This window comes from Cygnus olor, chromosome 4, assembly GCF_009769625.2.
Source record: "Cygnus olor isolate bCygOlo1 chromosome 4, bCygOlo1.pri.v2, whole genome shotgun sequence".
NCBI lineage: Eukaryota > Metazoa > Chordata > Aves > Anseriformes > Anatidae > Cygnus > Cygnus olor.
Genome location: NC_049172.1, coordinates 65,344,213 through 65,368,800, shown reverse-complemented (window position 1 = coordinate 65,368,800; position 24,588 = coordinate 65,344,213). Strand labels below are relative to the sequence as shown.

The 24,588-nt window shown below is 40.5% G+C and overlaps 1 protein-coding gene across 7 annotated transcripts in view; it reads left to right on the top strand.

Moving 5' to 3' along the window:
• Positions 1-24,588, top strand: part of PPP2R2C (protein phosphatase 2 regulatory subunit Bgamma) — a 187,688-nt gene that overhangs the window by 33,541 nt on the left and 129,559 nt on the right. For 3 of the 7 annotated variants that reach the window (XM_040556162.1, XM_040556166.1, XM_040556163.1), the window contains exon 1: positions 19,921-20,484. The exons of 3 other annotated variants lie outside the window; for them this stretch is intronic. In XM_040556162.1, coding sequence (XP_040412096.1) covers positions 20,415-20,484 — 70 coding nt within the window. In that variant the 5' untranslated portion in view covers positions 19,921-20,414. Of the gene's footprint in view, positions 1-19,920; positions 20,485-24,588 lie in introns of those variants that run through there. One more of the 7 variants, XM_040556165.1, reaches the window with a different exon arrangement.

The window sequence follows — 24,588 nt, the reverse complement described above, 5'->3', positions numbered from 1 at the left end:
TCCTTCCCGATTTGTCCTCAAAACTTCTGCATTTTCCAATCATTTTACAAGCCACTGTTTAATTTAGAAGCTATAAAAGCCAAGTTCCAAATGTGTGCATGCAGTGAAGATCTCAGATTTTTCTACAGTATGAAATAATGCCCATTTACCTCCCACGTGCACTTTTATATGCCCAGTTTTAATATGAAGATGAAGTTTCATATGGTGTTAAATATTGATGGTGGTGTTCAAATGATTTCTCCTAAACCTTCTGAAAGTGCAGCTGATTTGGAGTAAGAGGCGTTCCTTGGATTAATAAAAGCCAAGCCTGACCCCTAGGCTGTAAGTTGTCAGGTGCACTTTGAAACCTGGAGACAGCCACTTTCTAAAACTGCGGTGTTTGCATTAAGAATGGAAAATAACTTTTGAGTTGTTCTGTTGAGCTGTTTAATATTTCATAGATGTGCTGGCGTGTCATGAAAAAGCCATGTCATGTTTTGCTTTGGCTTTTTTATTTTTTTTTCATTCTTTAAGTTCCCAATGGGAACTGTAAATCCAGGTACATATGTGTCATTGAGATGGTTAGAAAATCTAAATTTATTGTGTGTTTTATGGATTTGCAATGAACGCTGGAATACCTAAGTACTCTTATTACGCAAGAGTAATGCTTCTATGGCTCATTTTGTCTGAATCTTCTTTAGAAAATATCAGATGTATTCAGCTGTTTCTTGTTCAGCTTTTCAAAAATCATTAAAATTAAAGCTATTTTTTCTTTATAATATTTTCTTAAATTTTATAATATTTTTTATATTTATATAAATTTTATAATATTTTTTCTTTAAAATATTTTCTTAATATTTTATATTATTATATACTTACATTAATGTAATTACGTATTTTCTTCAAAATATGTTTCTCTGATCCCTAATATGTGGAACAAGATTTGAAAGTCAGAAAGGCTATGTTAGAGAGAATCTGTTGGTGTAGTGAAGATTAGCTGCTTCCTTAGATGCCCTAATGTCTTAATGCCAAGTCTGCAAAAATACTCATGAGACCTCGTGTTGTGTGTTTATGTCATCTTTTCTTAGCTCCATTTTTTGGACTTGTAACTAGTTTCTGTGGAAATACAGTAGAACTTGCTAGAATTTATTTTCTATCTTTCATCCGACGTTATGATTTGGTTCTTAAAATATCTTTGTAAAGTTTTTCTTTTATATATATATATATTTAATTTATGTGCTGGATATTCTCCTTTAACCTGTAGTGCAGTTGAATTGAGCATAATTTGTGTTCCAGAGTTGGTTGTGGTTTTTGATGGGTTTGGGAGGAGTAAATTTATAAATTTTACATCTTATCTAAGAACCTATGGTGTTTTTCAAAAAGCAGTGATACCGTTGAAGTAAGAAACTATGTCACTCTTCTGCAGTTTTTCCATCGTTGTTTCTCTTCAAGGGGCTGGGGATGTGCCCAGAAAAACACTTGAATTTTAGAAATGCAGGCTTAGTGCCAAGTGTGCCAAAGCAGATGCTCATTCGTACAAGAACAAAGCAAGCAGGGCCCCAGCCTTGCATAATCTGATCTGTGCAAAAGTTCCTACAAAGTCAGCCTGCTTTACGAGGGACTCCTTTGTGAAGTCTGTGACGGTCCAAGGGAAATAAGGACTGGGATCAGTGTGGAGCCTTCATTTGTTTGTTTGTATAGCGCTGCTTTTTAGTGATAGAAAACCAGTTAAAGCCTGGTTACAGAGGGCTGCAAAAATCTGATGTACAAAGTAGAACAAAGCACATATCAACGTTGTATAATTAGGATTGCTCTGTTGTGGTATGGTTTTAAAATAAGTTTGTATTTAGAATACTTTATTGTTAGTGAAAATGAAAATTGAGTAACGTGATTCACCTTCTCTTGACAAACCAAATAACTAGGTCTGCTTCCCATACCCTATGGTGTTCAGAGTGGGAGCAGTATTCATTATAATTAATTGTGTGCCAATTCACAACACATGACTGCATACATTTTTCTGACACTTTTTCCAATTTCTAGATTGGAAATAGTCCTCTTGAAATATTACTTTAAAATTTGAACCTGGAACTCTTAAACAGTTTGAGTGGAGGAAATTTAGTATCTCTGTGAAAAGCCTGCAGCACTTCAAAGACACCAACTGGGCAGCCCCATGATCAATGACAGCACTTTGGGTGAAGAAATGAGCATTCAGCTTATCCTGGGGACTCGTGGCTTTCATGAAGTTGCCTTTGAACTGTTTCTTCAACGTGCCTCACACCAGTGAAGGGCTTCCTGCTGCTTTTCCGTAGCTGCTGTGATATGGTTGGATTGCGTGCCCTGAAGGAAAACGTGATTTGCAAATATTTTGGTTTGGACAGCATTTCCCCTTTTTGTTCAGGAGACGGGCAGTTGGAAGCCATTTCCTTTCTGGCTCCTACTTCATCAAAAAAAAATAAAAAATCCTACTTTCACAAGAAGAAAATTGGTCGGCTCAACCTGGATGCTTACTTTGGCAGGTGTCAGTAAGAAGCTGCTGGATGTGGAAAGAGCAGAAGGAAGACAAGATCTTAGGAGAAATTAGCTGATGAGAACAAGCTACCTAGCAGATGAGAATAAGCTAAATATTTAAGAGAATGAGTAGAAATATAAGAACTTCTTTGATTAAGTAGTAATCAAAAATAACACCTACATGTTGTGCAACATAGAAGTGTGTTAAAGGATACTGGATTTTTGTGTACCAGTCAGTGCCTTCAGAATCCTCTGGATGAAGATAACAGGCTGAGTGTGCAGCTTTTGATCCCCAGGCACAGCTTTCATTCATGTAAAAAAAAAAATAATAATAAAATAAAATAGAGAGAGAGAGAGAGAAAAAGAAAAAACCCACCCTGGAGATAATTGCAAATGCGATTTGCCATTCAAAGGCAGAGATCAATTGCATTCATTTTCTATACGATAAGATAGGGTAGCAGTAGCAGTTGGCTGCTAATTATGAATAAAGACATAGCATTTTTTAACCTTGCGATCTTCAATTTTGAGTGCTTATTTTAGGGATTAAGCTGGCAAAGGTTTGGAAGCAAGCCAGTGTTGGTGGTGTTACTGTTGTAGTCTTCATCACAGCATCCGGTCCAAAGGATGGATCTGAGTCTTCTTGCACTTCTGAAGCAAATCCAAGCGGTTTCTTGGGTTTAGCTGATCTACCTATTCTCTTGTATTCATTTTCCAATTGTACAGGCAATTCTTGATGTGACTACCTTCTACCCCATTTGACCATACCATCAGAAGAAGAGATGTCAGAGTTCTCTTTGCTTTAGTTTGGGGAGCGTTATTTTTGTTTTGTTTTTTACCATTAGCAGCATATGGTTTACTTGTCTTCTAAATTGTCTTTGTGAGAAGACATTACACCCTGATCCTGCAAAGCTGAGAATAATAAGCTGAAGTGTGAGGCCTGTGAAAAATACAATTCAGTGTGAAATTTTAATAAAAATCTTACAATGTTTATAAAGATATGCAGTAATCCATAATATCTAGGTATTGGTCGAGAGTAAAAAATAAAGAAGCAAAGCCAGAGCAAATTTCAGTAGCCCAGACTTTAAAATTCTGCCTGAGAAATATTAATATTTTAAAGTAAAAATATGTAATAGTGTTCTAAATAATGCTTATCGAGATCTTTTTATTTAAATATAATTTTTAATTACCAGCTACACATGCCATTTAATACTGTAAAACTGATCTTTCTCATTTTGGTACAGAGTAATTAATGATTCATCTGTTCTTATTGCTAGCCAATTTATATTTTATGTTGCCAGCTGGTTTATGGTATGTCAAAGACACGGAGAAATGTATCATGGGTGTAATACATTAAAAATACAGTTTTTATCTATTGCTACATAGATATAAACTAATCAGGAAAGTAGAATTATGACCTTGCATTACTGAAGTCCTTATGTAAACTGCATGTTTTTAAAGTGATGACAAACAGAGAGCAAGTAAGCAAGAAAAGACAAAAGCCCACAGTCATTGTGTTTCCCCAAACAAGTGAAGCTCTCTGAAACTGGAAGTGGAGCAGTAAGATACTTGCCAACGAGATTTTTACCAGCCCTCTTAACTGGATCGTCAATGTCATATGCTGGAGGCACTTATATTACTGGGTGTTCTCTTTAATTTTATCATTTTTACTATGTCAGCTTTTATTATCATTAACAACTAGGCTCACAGACTCAATTGTGTCCCAGCAGGATTTCAGATTATTCTTCAAATTACAGCAATTTGTCATGATGTCAATGTTTTTTAACCTCTAACCCTAGGTTACCTACAGAGTCTGCAGAGTCCAGGTTTTGCATGCTGCAGATTCAATTTATATTGAATATAAACAATTACAGGGCTTCACAAACAAACAAAAGACAGGCAAAGTCAAAACTAAGGGTCGAAGTCCAGCTTGTTGTGAATCCATCTCTAATTGGATTATTTATTTTTTTCCAAACAGGTTCTATGCAGTAAATACAACAGTAACAGCTCTTTACCATAGAAAGAAGTGGGAGCGAGTGAGACTCTTGTGAATGGCACACACTCTGCTGTGGTGGCAGCAACCTAATTTAGCAGAATCTCTGTTAGAACAACTATATCTCATGATATGTGACTTCAAAGGTTTTCAGGAGTTTTCATGTTAGTGTGTGTGTGTGTGAGGGAGAGAGAGAAACAAGCCAACTGATCTTGAAGTGGAAGGAATGTGCTAATTCAGGAGCAACAGAAATGGCAGGTAAGAAAAGGTGGGGAGGAGGGGAGAGCCCCCAAAGCCAGGGAAGAGAAGGGAGGAGAGTGACTGTGCATCCTCTGGTAGCTTGTGTGACACCCCCAGCTGTCCTCAAAGCCAGGGAGTGGCCAGCTGGTCCCAAAGCCCTGAACAAGCCCTGCCACCTATGCTGGCCAGAGCTTTCTTACAGGATGCAGCTGATGCTTACTTGTATGGACAAGCTTTAGGACAGCCCAGTTGTAGAGCAGAGGTTGGGACAAATTTACCATCTTCACAAATTATATGTGGTGGTGAAGTGACTCTGAGGGAATCTGATTGTTAAATGAAATGTAGAATTGCGTTTCTTTTGTTCCCTTTTCATCCTTTTGTTACTATTTCATATACTGCCATCATATGTTTACCTACTCTTTTCTTCTTGAACTTTGCCTGTAAGAAGGTGGTCTGAGAGTTATCAGACAAATTCCAGCTATTGCAGTGAGTAACTGGGGGCTGGGTCATGCACCTTCTCCCACAGCTGCAAAGTGTTGGCTTTGAGGACTGGTGATGCTGGAGGGTAAGGCAAGTTTCTAAGAGCGGAAGAAATCATGGATCATCCCATGACTTGAAAATAGTGATTTTTTTATTTATTTTTTTTCCACGTGTGCTCTCTGTTTTATTTCAAGGACAAACACTGCTTCTCAGAACTCTTTTCTTATTTGGTATTATAAATTCTTCCCTTCGTTTGGTTATGGTTACACTGAATGTCATCACCATTTCATGAATTCAGACCGCAGTATTTGAGTGATGTCATCGTAAAGCCTTAAAGACCTCATGGACTTTCAGTATTTTAAGCAGGAGCAATGGCTGGTATGGTCAGATCTCAAAAATAAGACTTTCAAGTGTAAATATAAAATCTTAATGAGATATCCATGAAATGTAAGGTAGACACTAGTTCTGATTGCATTTTTCTCAGCAATTGCCTAGAAGTCTGGCTATGCTGCAGAAAAGCTGCCATGCTGTTAAAGAACACTATTGAAGACTTTCATAGCGTCAGGTACCAAACTTCCCATTAACAGTTTTTTGCCTATATTGCTTCTTTTTGATATATTTACAGCCGTAATAGCAGTTATTGCCAAGGGCTGGGTTGATTCTGCCTCTTTAATCAGTTGATGTGCTCTCAGCCTGTGCTTTCTGGTTGTACTCACTTTGTCGTTCCTGGTGTTGGAAGCTGTGAATGGACAAACTCACAGCTTTGATTGCTTACAGCTGGTATGGGTTTCTTTACTTGCCTCTTTCTCTTTCTGATTACTGTCACCTCAAAGGTGAGTTGCCATTTTATAAAACTTTCCATACTCTGAAGCACAATTGATATTTTAATCCTGATTAAACATGCCTTCCCAGTTGATTCTGGATTATTTCCTTTTTGGAAAATTAGCATAATGTGGCAAAATACAGAAATATTACATTACTACTCGTGTGTTTCACTCTGATTTGCATGCCACCAAAATGCTGAATTTCAAAATGGTGAAATGAAAAGGGATTTTTGCTCAGAATACAATGGTTGTAGACAATCTTGTTTCATGCAAAAAGGCTCTTTCTGTCCCCTCCCCCCCCCCCCCCCCCAAAAAAAAAAAAAAAAAAAGGTAGACTTTCAAAAATGCGACATTTAGGAGGCTTGGTATAGAAAATCGCTTGCATTAAAGTGAAATGTTAGTAAATCCCTGTTACGGTGTTTGGTGGTCAGGGTCATACTGCCAAAGGGTGAAGGAGTTGAGCTCAGAGAGCACCCAGTGCCTGCCCGTGGTAGGTCTGGGACTCTCAGAGTATTGGGCCTTTAGCAAGTGAGTGTTCTTGGTGTTGTGCTACGAGGAAAAGACAACACAGAGGAAACGTTGAAATCTCAGCATTTAAAACTGTCTGTCTGAGCACAATGTGGGGGCTGAGTGGGGTTCCTGCACCTGAGGGAGTGCAGCTGGGCAAGGCGCTGGTGGGATGCTCTCAGATCCCCGAGCTGCGGGGCTGCAGCCATTGTTTCGTCCCGTTTGGGGTCTTTCGTCCCACAAACTCTAAGGTGAAACCCCACTTCAGTTCAGCTAATGGAAAACTTCAGTTCAGCTAATGGAAAGGAGCAAGATGGCAGTTCTGAAGTGTTGTTTCAGAAGTAGTAAGCAGGGATTGAACCTCCGTGTCTCAGCCTCTCCATCACCGTGCACAGGTAGCTGGTGAATGGCATGCCTGTAGAAAGGGGTCCTCTTGGCTACAGCGTTCCTAAAAATCTTCAATTAAACTTTCAGGTTAAATGGCTTTTGTGATTTCTATTTTACCTACCAATATGTATAGATAGATAGTTTACTGTGCTTCTTCTGAAATAATACTGTATTAAATTACTTTGTATTAATTGTATTAAATTATTCATGTGTTTTCTGTTGAATGTGAAATGCTTATTTTCATTGGTCACATTGGCACGAATCAAAGATAAATCTTCCCGGTTTATTATAGATAAGTTGAATAATTAAGAAGCCACTCTTAATTACTGCCTAAAGGAGTCATAGAAGTTAAACTACTGTGTTACCAAGAAAATTTTTAGATTAAGCTTCTTTAAATAGAACTGTGCAATATACATACTACCAGAGCTGCATGTCACATCTGATTATAAAGGCTCTTCTATAATCTAATTTCATCTGGTTAAAGTTTTTTACAAGTGCTTAACTGGTGTGAGGATGAGATTTATAGTTGGATCCTGAATAGGGCTTAGGTCTGTGCTTAAATACAAATGTTATAAATACAAATACATGGCATCAAGTTTGTTGCCTGCCTACTTGTTGAAATGGCTGAATTTACTGGAGTGCTCCCATTGAGATCTGAAAAATTGCTAAACACTTAGCATTTCTGGTGGGCAGAAGCCTAGAATAGCAAGGCCCGAGCTGCTAGCTGGTGAGACCCTACCAAAGCACCATGCAGTTTCTGAAAGTAAGCGGTGAGTTTTCCTGGAAGCTCAGCCCAGGCTTAGAGCATTTCTTGCATGCATGCATTTAGCCCAACTGAAAATGCAACAGTATTTTCTTTTTGTTTTGTTTTTTAACATCAGGTTAGTATAGGTTAGCTTCTGTGGAGTGGCTGTGCAACGGTGTTACCTTGCAAGAACAGAGATTGGTTATATGAGGAGGTAGATATGGTTTTTAACAGCTTGTACTGGTTGGCAGTATTTATGGACAACCAGCAGCACAGCTAAGACTTGGTGGCCTGCAGCAGTGGGATAATCAGAGCAAGGAAGGGCGGCAGGCAGGCACAGAGGTAGGTCATGATGCGATTAGATCACTGGTCACTGTGCCCTTGGGCATGGTGTCCCTGTCTCGCAGATGGTCTTCCTTGACCCTCCCTGGGGAGCTGTTCCTTGAAACATGGAGACATCATTCTCTTTCCTTTGATTTATAATTGTCATAACCACACCATTATTGCATTACTTTGCCCATGTTCTGTTCTTTTCATTGTGCTGGCTCAGCAATCCATTAGTTGAAATTAGTTCATTCTGTTACAGTCTAAGGGTATTTTAAGATCTAGAAGTTGTGCTTGCACGGTGACTGGGTTAGTCCCTATCTGGCTGTAAGTAACCTTAAATACAGTTTTTTGGAGTTCAGCAAAAATTGTATGGTTAAGGAGCCACCACTCCCCTCCTTTTGTTGGAGTGGCTGGTGACATATGGGTATGGTTGGACCATATGATCTTGAAGGTCTTTTCCAGCCTTAATGATTCTGTGACATGGTAGGGCTTGTGTCTGCTTAGCAGACCTTCCAAAGGCCTTTAGACTGGTGCTGGGTGAGGGCTCTTGTTCTTTCCTTCTCTTATAAAGCAGGGTAGAGCCCAAAATTTCCCTTGCCCAAGGTGAGCATCTCAATCACTAAAACACAGATTTTTGTTCTTTTTAGTTGGGATTATTTCCAGTTCCGCAAATACAATTTGTTGTTGTTGTTGTTGCCACTTGATGCAGGAGGTGAAGTTGCAGAATACACCTAGAATATAATTCTCTCAAATGAAATGAAATGATATTGGATTTCCCATACGAGTTGTCACCATGCTATTGTATGATAAGGTGAGACTGTCTCCCAGTTTTTCAGGGAATATTTGGTGGCACCAAGATGTTACATCAAGAAGCTTGTGTCCTTTGTGACCTTATCTGAGACCTTGAAGCTCTGGAAGGGAACATCTTTGTGTTCAGTGTTTTCAGCCGGCTGATTCCAGTGATCCCCCTCCTCAGCTGGCAGTTTCTGTGCTGGGTAGGCGAAGCACTTCACCTGGCATTTTCAGATCCTCCTGGGGCCAGGCATCTCTTCTGTTTTCATTGCAACACTTAATTTGCAGGTGCTCGGTCCTTTTATTAGGTTGAAAAATCAATTAATAGCTTTTCAGCTATACCCACCCTTGTAAGTATTGTTCAAAATAAGCAACGGGTAGTTTCCTTTATTTAATTTGCACTCACTGTGTGCAATACAAATAATTCCTTTGGATAGTTGTGCTTACATTCCTCCCAACTTACTCCTATAAGGAGCTGTCTGCAGCCATCCTTTCTTGTAATTATCCATTTCCAATGCCAAATCACCTCTGTGATTTGTTCTTTTTCTGAATTTGATTCCTGCTGTTGATATAAGGGTGGCCAGAAGTGGAACATGACATATAGGGGCATTTGTTGCTTACGGCAATGTAGTTTAGGGTTTCATTATGTGAAATGCCCTCAAAATTTGGGCTTAAGCATGCCTCATGAACTTCTATTTCCATTCAGTGCTAGCTTTATTTCTACGTTTCTGTCTACAAATATTTTATTATTATTATTGCATTGAATGCTTATGTATTTGTTTTTTTGATATCTGATAGCTGTATTTTGTTTGTTTTTGTTGTGCATTTAATAGCTTAAATTTATTTTTAGCTGTTGTTTTATTATTTCAGAGACTGCAGCTCTTGCAGCAGGTGCTTCAGATGCTACTGTAGCTTAAATATTTGGATGATCTGGAGGAGAGTCTAAGAACAAAATCACTGCTTATATTGATGCAATTTGTTGTTGTTTTTTAAATTTGAGAGATTGCATCTCTTTTCAGGCTGTGTCTACAGTAAATTTTGTCTGAAAAAAATTGATATCAGAAAAAATATAGTGCTGTATTGCTTTGTAGAACAGCCTTTTTGTTCTGCAGCAGTTCCTTCTTACAGGCCCAGCATAGCTGGGTTGTGCATGCACCCCAAAATGGCCAGATTCTCAGTTGTTGTAGAGCAGAGAAATAGGTAACTACTCTTTGTGGTGTGAGGAAATTCTGGAGGAGAAGCTCTTTGTGCTTTAGATCTCTGAATTAATTAAAGCCATTGGTGAAAAGGAGGAGGCAGGGGGAATGTCATGTCACACGTCATGTCATTTCTCTCCAGCCCTGTGAAGAGCATAGTCTTTTGGGCTAAGTTCCCTTCAAAGTTGTCATCTTAGTGTGATTGTGTGTAGAATGCAAAGACAGTAATAAATGATCCTCTATGCTGATTTTGTTTTGTTTTGTTACACTTGTCATGTGCTGGAAGTGTTCCCAAATTATTATTTCCAGAAATATTTCCGGTTTTGAATTAGCAAAATGTTAAGAAGAGTGGCTGTGGTTTGCTTTTTAATGTGAAAGCCAACACAATGTGTTGATTTGATTTGATTTCTTAATTATTTGCTTAAGTCTCAAAAATAGTTTTGATATTTTTACAAATTCTCAGGCAACTTCTGGTATTTTATGACGGGTCATAATATTTAAAAGAATTTCCTCTGTTTCCTCTCCTGGTCTTGTGTAAAAAGTTTGTCTCGTTATGTCTGTTTTAATGCGTCTTCTCTTAATTTTTGCTGTTGAAATTGTTCAAGCTCCATCTGTCCAGGATTTCTGTATCTTACCAGCTTAATCACAGCATGGCTGAGGTTGGAATGGACCGCTGAAGATCATCTAGTCCAACCCCCCCCCGCTGAGCAGGATCACCTAGAGCACATTGCGCAGGATGGCATCCAGGCGGGGTTTGAGTATCTCCAGAGAAGGAGGACCCCACAGCCTCTCTGGGCAACCTGTCCCAGTGCTCTGTCACTCTAACAGCAAAGTGCCTCCTCATATTGAGCCGGAACCTCCTGTGCTTCAGTTTGCGCCCTTTGCCTCTCATCCTGTCACTGGGCACAACCAAAAAGAGACCGGCTCCATCCACTCAACACCCTCCCCTCAGATACTTATACACATTGATGAGGTCTCCCCTCAGTCTTCTCTTTTCCAAGCTAAACAGGCCCAGTTCTCTCAGCCTGTCCTCGTACAACAGGTGCTCCAGTCATCTTATTATCTTCATAGCCCTCCACTGAACTCTGAATCCCTTCAGTGCTGCTTTTGGAAGCTCTTTTAGAAACTGCTTTCCTTTCCCAATGTTTTGGGAATCCATTGCCAGTCAGGAAGCATGAATGTGACCAGCAGTGCGGGTTTGCATCCTGCTCTCACCACACTTCCTCCCTCTCCTCCCACTTTCTTTCTCGCACAAATATGCACGCAGTGTCTTAGTTCTGTCAGTACTGGTTCTTCTGCTGTAAACTCCTTTCTCACACCACTTTCTGTTCTGTGTTTTTCAGGGCCATCTCTTCAGCCCCTGAGTGGCAATTTCATATTTATTCACACCATGTGCATATTAGCATGTTCTCTGTTAGCCTCTTTTCAAGCTTCCCTGTCTCAGATAGCTTCACGCCCTAGTCCAGAGCCTGACAGTCATGAAGATATTCAGTATGTAGATCTTAGAGTATGAAGTTGGTTTTGTAATTGCTGCCCTGGGTGGTTGTGGACTGGAGGGTCTCCCCCGGGAGCCCTTCGGGCTGCGTGCTGGGTGAAGCTCTGCGGAGGCGCGTGCACTTCAGCTCCTGAGGCTCCACCACCGTGACAGCGCCCATCAGCAACCTCCAACGCTGTGCCGTGCTGCCTGTCATCTGTCCTTGTGATCATGAGCAGTTGCTGAAACTTCTTTCCTTCATTATTTCCAGCCCTTTCCAGCAGGACCTGTCCTTAGGACCTATTCCTGCTTTGCAGGTTAATCAGTTGTAAGTGGTGTGGGCAGATTTCCTGCTTTTTGTGTGGATAAAAGCATGGAATAATAATGTTAATTTGAATAAAATGCATATATCGTGAATATGTAGGATAGCAGTATGCAGAGGCATACATCTCAGCAATTTTTCTCCCCTTCACAACAGTAGAACGTGGCAGTGAATTGCTGTTGTAGGGTAATTTGGAGAGAGGATGCTGTCACAGGCATCACTTTAGACAGGAAGTGTCCAGTACACACCAGGCAGTGCAGCAAGGTGCACGCTGCCTCATGCACTAGGTATGAGGCAGCACGCAAGTGATGCTCTAAGTACATAAGTTAATGAACGCTGGTATAAAGTATTTATAAAACTAAACTCCATTTTCAAAACGTATAATATGCTTCTCTTTTGGAAGATATATATATACGTGTATATGTGTATGTGTGTATGTATGTACTATATATTTGTGTTTTTCCATTTGAGAAACTGTTGGGAGCACAGTAACCGCTGTTGAAAGTCTTGGTCACTGATTCCCAGTCCAGTGCTCTTTCCCTTGGACCAGTCTTCCCATTCCTGCTGCAGTCACTTAATAGGCTTCATCTCCAAATTAGTAAGTTTTGGGAGAATTTCCAGCTTCTCTGTTTGGCATCTCACCAGTTCTTTCTGCTTTTCCTTCCCTTGTAATTTTGCATCTTTGCTTTCCATCTCTCCGGTGAAACCTAGACCCTTCTGGAGTCTGTTATGGTGTTCTGAAATCTGCCAAATAAAAACTTGCCCCTAGAGCACGCACAGCTCACTCCATTAGTGTCGACGGTAATTTCTCTGTGCCCTTGTTAACCTGTTCCTGGCACTCCTCAGCTGAGAAACTGCAAGATTTGGCTTAGATGTGATTTTAAACCACAGAAGACTGGTGCAAAGATGTGGTTGTTGTCTCTAATATAGTACTTTGGTGCTGTCCAAGGCTGTGAACTCACCAGATTTGGGCCTCTGGGCACTTTTCCCCCTTGCCAGATACTATGATTTTTGCCTGGTAGCTCCTGCTCTTCCACTGCTTGCTTTCTCTGAGCAGTCCTAAGCCCATAGACAAGAAACTGTTTAGTTTTCCAATTTCTTCCTTTCTCTGAAGGAAACCCCTGCACGTAGTGCCCAGTGCAGGTTTGCCAGACTGGAGTAATGTGACATCGCAGAGCTTGGAGAGGGCTGCGGTGTGTGCGGCTGCTGGGACAGGATGGGAGAACCTGCCCCTTCCCCACCGACCTGAGACATAGGCCCTAGAGGAGAGCTGGCGTCACAGGGGAGCGCATCCTGGGGGCACAGGGATGTCACAGTGAAGGGCACCCATCCTGGCTCAGCCTCAAGGGGACTCCTTGCAGGAACCACCACGTCCAAATAGCCTGGCTGCATTCTCTCAGCTGTGGAAAAGATCATTACATTAGGCATGTGCTGGTTAGCTCTGCCATCACCACTGCCCCCTGCAAAAGAGAAGAGCAGAACTGCTGGCTGCTGCGTGGAAAGCTGTGTGTGTGTGGTGGAGTCAGTTCTTCCTGTCTGCAAACCTTCAAATGGTGCTGTCTCTGCCGTGGATCCTCACGCCACCTTCACAGGAACAGGCAGGGTGAAGGATGTTCAGGGAAGTCTGGCTCTGTTGTTTAAATTGCTTGGTGGTAATTTTTAATTGCTTGCTTTCTAAAATTGCCAGGTGCTGGGAGGCATCAGTTTTATTCTGTGTCTAGAGTATATTGGCTAAAAATAAATGATTTCTTCTGGGGTGGTGTTATTTTTAGGTTTAACATGGCAAAAGGTAGCGTGTTAAAGGAGCTGCCTCTTTGTGAATTATAGGGTAGTTTCCAGTTGTGATAGTAGCTATTAGGTTTTCCAAAATTGTTGGGCTACTTCATCGTTTTCAATATTAAATATTCAATTCAACATACAGTAACCAAAGAATGTATACTGAAATGTAAATGAAAGGCTATAAATTTGAAGATTCTGAGCAGTTACTACAGAGCTGCTAGCATAAGACGATGATTTACTTTTTACTTGAGGGTTATGATTGATACAATTTTTCTTTTATTACTTTTTATATGTTAACTTTTGGCAGTAACTATTTGTTTGCGTTTAAGCTGTCAAAGAATTAATGAAATCGTATAATAGTTCTGTATCTTATATTTGTCTTTGTTAGACAAGAAATATAAAGAGGGCTATTCAGAAATATATGGGCATACAGATTTTTATTTTTAATGCAAACTCTTATCATGATCATTTATGGTACACTCATTGCTATATATAACAAAGCGATTAGATTATTTCCTTTGCCGAATGGGCATCGTGTAATGAGATGTACTTCAATGTCTTCAAAATGAGGGAAGGTGGAAAGATGTTTGTACCATTGCTACTTTAATCACCTTGGGGTAACTTCCCTCCAAGGCGTACAGCTCATGCAGAGGTCTGTGCTGTCAGGGCTAGAGGGTTTCTAAGATCTAACTTGCTCAAAGCGAGCCTGGGTATTCCCACCGCTACTTGCAGTGTAGGTCTTGTCTCACATAGGGGAGTATGATCCGGAGTGAACGTCCGTTCTGGCTGAAAGTACTAAAGGAGGATTAGACAGCAGAGAAAAACACTATTTTAAAGGTAGCATTCTCAAACCGTGAGAAGTAAAACAACTCAAACCCAGAGGGAGTGTATTTGCAATCCTGCAAAATGCTTTTCCCTGGCTGAGAGCTCCGAGTCCCTCCTCTGCCATGCTGAACAAGGCTGGAGGAAGACCAGGTGAGGAGCTTTCTATCACAGGATAATTCCTTGTTTTCTCCTTCAGATGAGTGGCAGACAATGAGCTCCAATATTTCTGAACAGGAGTATGACTGTACTATATAATCTTATTTTCCTGGGCATTAAAAATAAATAAATAAATAAAAAGCCAAGCTAATATGCCAATGGCCTAATTGGAGAGGTCAGTAGCTGAGCTTTTTATATCTCAGTACATAAACTAGATATGCACACACGGAAGAGAACATCTGGCTCATAAATATCCTCTGTTGGTGAACAAATTCAATTGCAATGAAATATAAACTTAAAGGGTTGGCTAAGTATTTTATTGCATTTTTCTGCAGTTGACTGTATATGCTATCCTATTCCATTTCAAGACGAGAAGAGAAAGTTGGTACTGCTTCATACAATTTGCAGATGTTACGATATGTTTAGAAGCAAATTCTGTCAAAGCACTAAAAAGACTCAGGTGACTACACAAACTTTAAGAAAATAGTCTGCTTTTGTTACAATCTGTAACTTCGAAGGATTTTTAACCTCACAGTTCTTTGAATCTCTTATTCTTCAAAAACCATTAGTTTGAAGTTCAGTGCCAATTCAAAATTCAGTTCCATTTGATTTAAAGTCATCGGGTTTTAGGAAATGAACTACAGAGTGATCTGTATGTGAAAAGTTTTGTTAGACAAAGAAAGTATTGAAGTATTCAACCACCATATTTTTTCTTTCTGTTGCTGTTCAAGTTTAATTGTTCTAATTCAGACTGTGATGCGTTGGGAGGTAGTAAAATGGAAAAGAAGTACTGACTGCTCTGCTCTATTTCAGATACTGAGAGTATAAATTATTAAAGATTTTGCTCTGATACCAGTTTCTAACAAAGTTAAATGGAAGCTCTTTGTGTGAATGTGTTTAAGAGAAGAACAAAAATGTTCTGCGGGAGCAAAACAGGAAGCCCATACATTCACCAGATATTTATAGACAGGATCACATAGGACCAGGTGTCTTCAAATACCTAATTCTTCCCACTCTCATGCTGCAGAGCTTCCTTATGGAGCTACAATGAACAAACACGGTCAACGGTTGTTCAGACCAGGTTTGTTCTCTTCTGCTTCAATTCCTTCGTCATCCAGCTAAATTACACTGTTATCCAATCTTACTTCTCAATCCTATTTACATTTTTGCTATTTTTGATTTATTTCTTAAGGTACTGGCTGCCTCCTGCTTCAATTTGTGGATCCTTCCTTTCTTGTTTCTCCATCTTCACCTTTCTCCACTCCTTTTCCCCAAAACTCTTGACAAAGTGAGGTCGATGGGTTTCTTCCTCATTTCTCTCCCAGTCCACAGGTTTTTCTCCTCTTGGCACAGACCCAGTTTTTGTTTGCTATCCTCCTTTTAACTGTTCTGTTTTCTTACTAGCACCTTCAGTCTGTATTGGTATCTGTCTTGAGCCTGCTCTTGTCTTTTACTTTTCTCCTTATCTCTTGCTCTTTACTGACTCTTTCTCAGAACATCTTGCACTCTTTAGTACGCTTCTTAATACACTTAGTCTTTTCCATCTTTGGGGAGGGAATAAAATAGAAAAATCTCTTGACCTGACCTGCCAGCCTGTCTTCCTCCTTTTACCTCGAAGCTAGCTCTATTCTTGTTATGCAGTTGTTTTCCAGCCTCTTGAAGCCAGGTTTTGTTTATTGCTGCTCTCCACAAAGCCTTTAATGACCTTCTCTTAAAGAAAGCTCAAAACCAGGCCTCCATCCTCATTACTGACTCAGTGTTTACTTGTGTGTCTCTTGACTGATCTGTACTTAGCTCTTCCATTTTGTAGTTTGCCTGTAAATTCTTTAGGATAAGGTGCTCTTTTATTTCTGTTTGTACAGTATTCAGCTCAATTAGTGGGCTGTTATATGAGGAGGACTGAACTGCTATGAAATAACAAATAAATATATTTTTGATCAAAGGTTCTTTTCCCCTCATCCTCTTGTATATTTTGACCAGATCAGATTATGTACGTTGTTACAGGGATTGATTATAAGTAGGATTTTTAAATGGCATGGCAGGTTATCCACAAATGTAGTCTCACAGATTTGCATTGCACTGCAAATTTAGAGCAGAATTCTGCTAATCTTTCTCATGTGAACTGACCTACTTAAGTCGGTGGACAACTAATATTTGCCACACAGTAAGGATTTGGCTCATAATCTTGGGGAAAGCATTTGCATGCACACGGGGAATGTTGTCTGTTGGTTTTGTTAAAGGCTTTCTCCTCATTCCATTCCTCCTCATGAGATTTTTAATGTAAAAGTGGGAGTAACAAGGTAAACTTGACATGATGCCCAAGGAGGTGGTCTATAAACATCTCTAATTCAAATGGTGAGAGAAGAAAATTATCTCTGTATGAGAGTTTTTATATCAACTTCACAAAAAGAAGTCCACTTGGCTCCTGGAAAAAATGAAAGCACTGCACTTAACAGTTAAGGGCAGGGGGGCAGGCTTAAAATGGTAGACGATAAAAATCATAAATTTCAACAGATTGAGGACACACAAGGGACAGTGATTGCTGAGCTTCTGTTGAGAGGCTCTCAGGAGCTGTAGAAATTGCAAAAGCTTTGGTCACAGAAATTTAGATGCATTTACAAAAATGATTTGCTTCCCCCCACCCCCCCCCCCCACCCCAAACCACCAATGTGTTTTTTTGAGACTTTGTATACCTCATTCAAGTAATTTATTACTGATTTATTTTCACTAATAATTTTTCTATTATAATTCTTTCTCATGGAGAGAAGAGAACATGTTCATTTTCTCTGTTTGTAGATATAAATTATGCGATGCATTTTTAGTCAACTGTGTTGGTTAACTTTTGGGATCAAATGCCCTGCAAGGTGAATTTCTTCCAGTTACAGCTGTCAGAGCAATCAGAGGAAGCTCCTAAAAGAACATTTCAGTGCCATCTCCCGTCTCCACAGAGGAATCCACACTCTGATACCGTCTAACTTGGTGTCTGAGTGGGAGTCTTAAGCATCCATTATACAAAATGGAGAAAGAGAGATTCTCTGACTTCAGTGCCCTGAATTGTCTCCCCCAAAGCTTCACAGAGCACGTAGCAAGCTTAGGTTACTAACAGAAGCATCTAGGTTATTTTTCTACAACCAGAGAGTTTGAATATCTTCTGCACGGATGCTGAAGGGAAGTGTCTTCTTGATTCAAACTGGTTTAACCATGGTGTTGTGTATTTGGGTGTAAACTTGCTCCTTGTACTCTTTGCCACTGTCTTCAGGGAGTTGGGATTTCATGTGCACTGTGCATTGCTCACAAAACCTTTTGTCTTTGCAAGAAAAAATCCAAAACAATAAAATAACGCGTGAGGGAGGGACAAAATAAACCAGCTCTATCAGATAGATTAGGGTCATTTTATACAAAACAAATACCACTATTTTCAAGGCTTCCTCTCTTATTTCTGTCAAGTTCTAGGAATATTTTCCCATTTATTATATTTACAGGCTCTCACAGTTACTTTCTGAACTGTAGGTAGCATTGTCAGCCACTATTTATGCTGTACTTGCTTCCAATAACCAGGTACAAAATTCAGAATATTAGACTCCAGAATAGTTCACCCAAAGCTGCTGGAAGGACTGGATCCTTGTTTTGGGACACATCCCTGTACCTGAGGCTTCAGCTACGTACCAGGCCATGCATGTCCATAAAGAAAATGTTCGTGATCATAAGGTAGCAGGCCCTGGCTCGTTTGGCATTGCTGCTGACATGCTTTCCCTCTGACCTGAAAAAGAGAATTGGTTTTGTGCACAACCTTGAAAACTTGATGGTACCGGTGTGTAAGCAGACAGGACATCCTGAGGTTGAAAGGATTTTGTGCGTGGAGAGGAGTGGACAGGACGGGATAGGTCAGGCTCTGGAGAGCTCCGGGTTCCACCACAGCACTGGCTGGTACTGCCAGTGCAGACATAGGGGTTCTGGTGTCGGCACCTTGAGGTGCTGTGTGTAAATAAATGTGGTCTACACAGGTGCAAGGACCAAATATCTTCTACTTTCCCACCTTTTCAGAGGTGAAGATTTGATAATTTTTACTTTCGAAGTTGAGGATGTTTCTGTTTTATTTTCCATCATCAATGAGAAAGGAAAGAAGGTCATTGTATTGCTATTTTTCTTTCTCCCCCAACATTTCTTCATTCTGAAATTAGATGTTGATCCCTGGACAGTTATTACAGCTGGTACTTTACATAGTTCTCTACTTTTTTCCAGTCTCATACCATTTTTGTAGTAATAGCAAGGCACTTGAGTTTACTTTCAAGAACCATATGTGCTAGCTTCCTTAAAAAGAAACAAGACCAATCCCCCAAATCTGCAGCACCCATGCAAGATTACACAAAAAAGCTGTAGTAATGCTGACAACTGAGCTGTATGTTTTGTGTTCAAGTCCAGGGCCTAAACCGCAGGACCATCCTTCTCTCCTTTGAATCGGCTTTGTGACTATGTACTCCCTTTTCTTGCTGTAATAGTGCCTTTGGTATGCAGCCTTCTATTCAAATTTCTATCCTTCAGTGGCGCTTATACCTTCTCAGATGACGTGCCCTCTGCAGCCAACAGTTCCGACTTCCCTGAACAGGAACTAAAAGTCCAAGGAACCTGCTTGTCTGTACAGTTCAAATAATTTTGTTTTAATATATCCGATAGCAACTGCACTTAATTTAAACGCAAGCACTGAAAAACAAGCTTTATTTTATAATACAAGCGCATAGTCTTTCTCTTCTATTTCTTTTCGTATTCCTGAGTTTACAGATTTCAGCATGGCTTTTCCCAGAAGATTGGCTAATACAAGGAATGAAAAGAGCATCTCTAAGAAAATGGCAAAACCTGCAGACATTCCCTTTGTCCAGCTTTCCTTTCCAGTGCAGTGAAGCCACTGAGCTTGTTTTCTGGCCCTCATTTCTTTTTTTCCCCATACTTTGTATTTTGTCTTTTATCTACAAAATGGGCAAAAATGAGAAGATAAAGCACAGTTACTTTACCTTACTTTTTCCTAATGGTTGCATGGTCTCTGAGCATTTCATTTTCGTGGACAGGTATTTGGCAATTTCTGTAACATTTGCCCAGGCTGACAGTGACCGACTGTTGCTTTTGCTGCATACGACAGTATCGACTAGCACAGGATCGGGGCCTCCCGTCAGCGTGCAATACGTGTCGATGCAAACCCATTTAAGCAGCTCCAAGTTTTTTTCCGCTCGCATCCCCTCCCTTAAATTCTCCGGTGCCCGTCTTAGCAGCAGAAGAGCTAAAATAATTACCTGCAGTCTCATTTTTCACTTTCCTACATGCAGATCCTGCGTGGTTGGGCAGCGAGAGGCGGACGGGGAGGGGCCTGCTCTGATGCAGCACAGGCATATGACAGCAGCAGCAGCAGCAGGCACAGACCTTCTCCAGGCGGCTTTTGCTGCAGTACGCTGATTGCCACTTCATAGCATCCGGCAGGAGCCTCAGCAGCAGGCACTTGGAGGAGACTCTGCGTGGGCACTTGTTTAAGGAGTACCTGACTAAACAATTGGGTTATTCTTTAACTGCGGGAGAAGTGCCTGTATTCCCTTCACGCAAGCTCCCTACTGGCTTTCTATATCCTTAATTCATTGGAGCCGTTTCTCCCTCCGTCTTCCTCCCGTTACTTCTTCTTTTTTTTTTTTTTTTTTTCTTATTTTTTATTTATTTTTTTGATCGTTATTCACCCCCCAAATCTGTGCTGCATCACTGGCTCTCATTATGCTGTGCTCAGTAGCCCAGTGTGTTCTCCGCCTCTGCTAGGCAGTGGCAGCATGGATGGTGCTCTTGTGACGACCTCTGCTGATGCTATCAGTCCACTGCGGATAGGCATGCTGAGTAATCCTGCTGTAAATGGGCGAGGACACGGACACACGAAAAATTAACCACAGCTTTCTTCGAGACCACAACTATGTGACTGAAGGTAACAGAAATACTGTCATTATTCTCTTCTTGCATTGCATATTCTCTGCCTGGAATGCACTGTCATGTTTGGAGATGTAGGCTGCTCCTGTTTTTTTTTTTCTTTCTTTTTTTCTAAGCAGACTTTCAAGGCGTTTTTCTGTGTGATGTAACAACAGGATCTGTTTGAATCTGCTCAATCCCAAAGGCGTTCTGTCATGCTATGGTGATATATGAAACTATATGGGCTAAGGAAGGTCTTGCATTGTGCTGAGTTTGTGCTAGTGAGGTGTGCAGCACCTGGCATTGAATGCACAGGAGCTGCAGTGTGAAAGACTGGAAGCAGCTGATTACTTGAATAAGATGAAAGATTTGAGAGCACTACAGTAAAAGAAATAATCTGAAAAGTTAACTGTTCGTTGGTGTAATAAAGGTTATGCATCTCATTTTGGTAATTGTAGCCTGAGCATCACAGACATTGCTGAGTTGATTGTTCCCTTGAGAACTGTATAAATTTAGAAGGGATGTGTGTGCATAATCTTTTGAAATGCTGCTGCTTTCTTTCCATCCTCTGTGCATGTGCAAGGGATGAGAGAAAAGAAAATGTACCCTCATTTTAAGTCATTCAATGGCTGCTGGTTTATTACATAAAAAAAAGATTTTTCCGGCAGGTGACACACATTAAATGCTGAGAGATTTTACCTTGAGACAAGCGAAATGGTTGGGTCGGGTACAGATCCTGTTTTCCATGCCAAAAAGTTGGTTTAAGAGCGGGCCATTTTGAGACGGATCGATTGCACAGGAGAAATGTGTTTGTAGGTGCTTGACTTGGCAAATGGATTTGCGTGTGCTGAGTTTTAACACCACTTTCCAGCAGCAGAATCAGTACTTCAATGTAGGCTTATATAATATGAGCATACTTAACGTCGGGGTCACCCAGCACTACTTGAGGCTCAGTCTCCAGATTGTGTCGTCATTTGATCAGCGCTCAGTCACTCAATACTCCCATGCTGCAGCCCAAAACGCGATCAGCTGGTGCCCTCGGTTATTGGTGATTTGCATTTTTTTAGAATGTGGAGAAGAGCAGGGTGATTTCGCCAGAGCCGGAACACAAAGCAGATTTTTCAGAAGAAAAATAGAGAAAGCTGTGTACTGTAACTGTGTTACCCCATCTGGTGTAACTGTTTGATAATTTTGCCTCCAGGACATCCTTTGCACTCTGGTTCTGTGCGTTTTTTTTTATTTGTTTTCAGTTTTTGGTTGATGCTTTTTGTCTGAACGATGCTTTGTGTTTTGAGATGTTGTCATCTGTGAGAACATTTGAAGAAACTTTGTCTTCTATTTATTACATTTATAAATTTACACCTTTGCTTCTGCAAAATGCACCATGTAGTTACTGCAGTGTACTTGCTACATGTTGAGATTCAGATGTATATTTAATGTGCGTGTGAGGCTATGTGAAAATTTGGACTTTCAAGTCTGTCAGTTTTGTAACTGAGAAAAAGAATCCCTTGTGGATTTTGCAAATCAGTCTTCTCCTTTGTATGCTGGGGGTGTTTTAAAGATTAGATGGCGATTTTCAGTATTTTTGGGCATGCTCCTGACTGAAGTGTGGGATTTTTCTATCCTCACTTGATGTTTGGGTCAGAAGGGCTGGATGTTCTTCCATGCTTGAACGTGGAGTGGCTTGTCTGAAATGGATCAAAATATACCTTGAATGTCAATGTCATCCTGTATTTTCTCAGGGATCAGGAGTTATTGCAAAATACGTTGATTTTGAGGTAGACGATGTGTAGAAAACTGTCAATAGCAAAGGTTATTAAATTAGTGTCAGTTCTTCAGCTCTGACTAGCGCCATGTTTCTTGGGAGTGCTCAGCTGGCCAGCTGTAATAAAATTCTTCACGTCTGTTATACCTGAGATTGTCACACCTTTTAAAACAGCAGGAAAGTCATGAGGGAATGGATTTATTTGTGCAATTTTTCCAGGGATGACTTCAGGTATTCAGCTCAGAGGACTATCACAAATTTGAATTTCTCATTGATACACTTTGTTTAAAATGCTTAATGAATATGGAAGTTAAACTGGTGCTTAAAATGTGCTTTGTTCTTTTTTTTTTTTTTTAATTAATTTAAAGATTTGTCTCCATGAAACAGCCATTAACACTTCTCATCTGCAAAGGCCTGAAGTCCTTTCACAGCCCTTGCATTTTTCCTATAATATGTTAGTACTTTGTGTATGACAGCAATGTACATCTAGAAACACAGCAATGCCATACAGCAGGCAGTAATGCATTATTTTCTTATATCAGAAAATCATTTTATTTGGACCAAACCCAAGTCTGTCTTTTTTTTTTAGCTTTTATAATCCACTGTTGAAAACAAATAAATACTTTACATTTTACCAAGTGCAGTAGAAAAGTTACTGATTTCTTGTTGTCTGTGAATAATTACGGTTTTCTCTTTTGCTTTCAGAGTTTAAGATCTTGGTAAGGGTTGTCTTCTACCCCTGCTGCTCCATGCAGCAGACTAAATTTACTAGCAGAAGGAGGTGTTTCTGACCTTTATATGCACTTCTTTCCTGGCTGTTCCCTGAGGAGAGTAAAGCCAACAACAATCAAGAAGATGTGGGTTAACTAGAGTATTGCTTCATTTCTTCTCTTCTTTTTACTTCATTGACCTAAAAAAAAAAAAAAAAAAAAAAAAAAACCCAGAAAAAGAAAAAGCCATAGGTGCAATATGAATGCACAGGGTGTAGGACAGCTGTGAGCCGAGTCTGATTTGTGATGCTCTCGCTAGCGGCCCTAGCATGTTCCTACTGGATTGCTTGCTGGAGCAGAGGAGAATTTAATCTCTTTGGTATGCAAGGCATTATTTTGTAACGTTGGGGTTATGTACCAAACATGGGGTTACGTACCAACTTACCTTGACTATTGGAACTTGAATTGTTTTCTCAATCTCAAAAGTTTCTCGATTTGATTGATGGTGTGTGAATGTTGCACTGTTTCTGGCAATAGGCATTACAGCCATTGACAGCAGTGAGTACCTGGACCTGTTTCTCCTGTTACGTGTGCATATCAGCAATAAAATTAATGGACTTTAACCAAGCAGGACCTGAATCATTTTGTCACTGTAAGTCTTAAAAGTATGCTACAGTTGCACGATGGAAAAAAGGCAGTTTGATTTCAGCAGCACTATGCAGTAGCTTTTTCAATGATCGCTTTCAAGAGTGGTTTTTGAGGGAACTGCTTTAATTGGAGTTGTTTGTGTGGTAAAAACAAAAAAGAACTGGTGAGACATAAAGAGAGAGGGAGGACAGACCCGAGGCCTACAAAATGTGACCTGTGAGAAGAGATTGAACTTGTTAATGTAAAGATAGTGTAACACTGGGATATATCGCCTAGGGAGCTTGTGGAGTTTCTGTCACTGGCAGTCTTTGCAAGCAAGTTACGTGGGTGTGTGTAAGAAGTGACATCGAGCTAGCTGATCCTCCCTGGGGGCAAAGGATGGGCTCGATGGCCTCCAAGGTCTGTTGAGGCTCGTGATTCATTGCCGAGCTCTGCTTTAGCTTTGTTGCCTCTTGTACCCCAGCTGCCCAGGAGGTGTGGCGTTAGTAAAATCCTTCCAAGCAACAGTGAAGAGCAGGGAGGTACAGTGAAACATGGCAAAGGAGATGGGCTGGATGGGAGACATGCAAGCTTTGCTTGCAGGCAGTCTGTTAGGGAAGATGGCGAGAAAATAGTGGACAGTGAGTTGGGGGATGGTGTAAAGGAGGGAAAGTGATTGAGTGCTTTTGGGGACAGTGAGCACCCTTCAGTCTGAGGGTTGCCTTGGCATTATTACCTTCGCTTAAGATTAACAGTAAAATCAACAGGATTACTGACATGCTTTGCTGTCTCAGGACCTTGGGACCAGCCACCCAGGATCTGATTCAGAACAGTGAGTTGTGTGGTACGCTCACTGTACTCCGGGCAGAGGGAGGAAGTTTGGGAAATGGCGGTGCTGCTCCCTTGATCAATTAGTTATACTGCTGATTCAGCTACTCTGTATTTTCCAGGTATAATGACTGGCAGATAAATAAGGAACAAAATTCACCATCCTTACGAAACAGTGTTAATGAGCATGGTT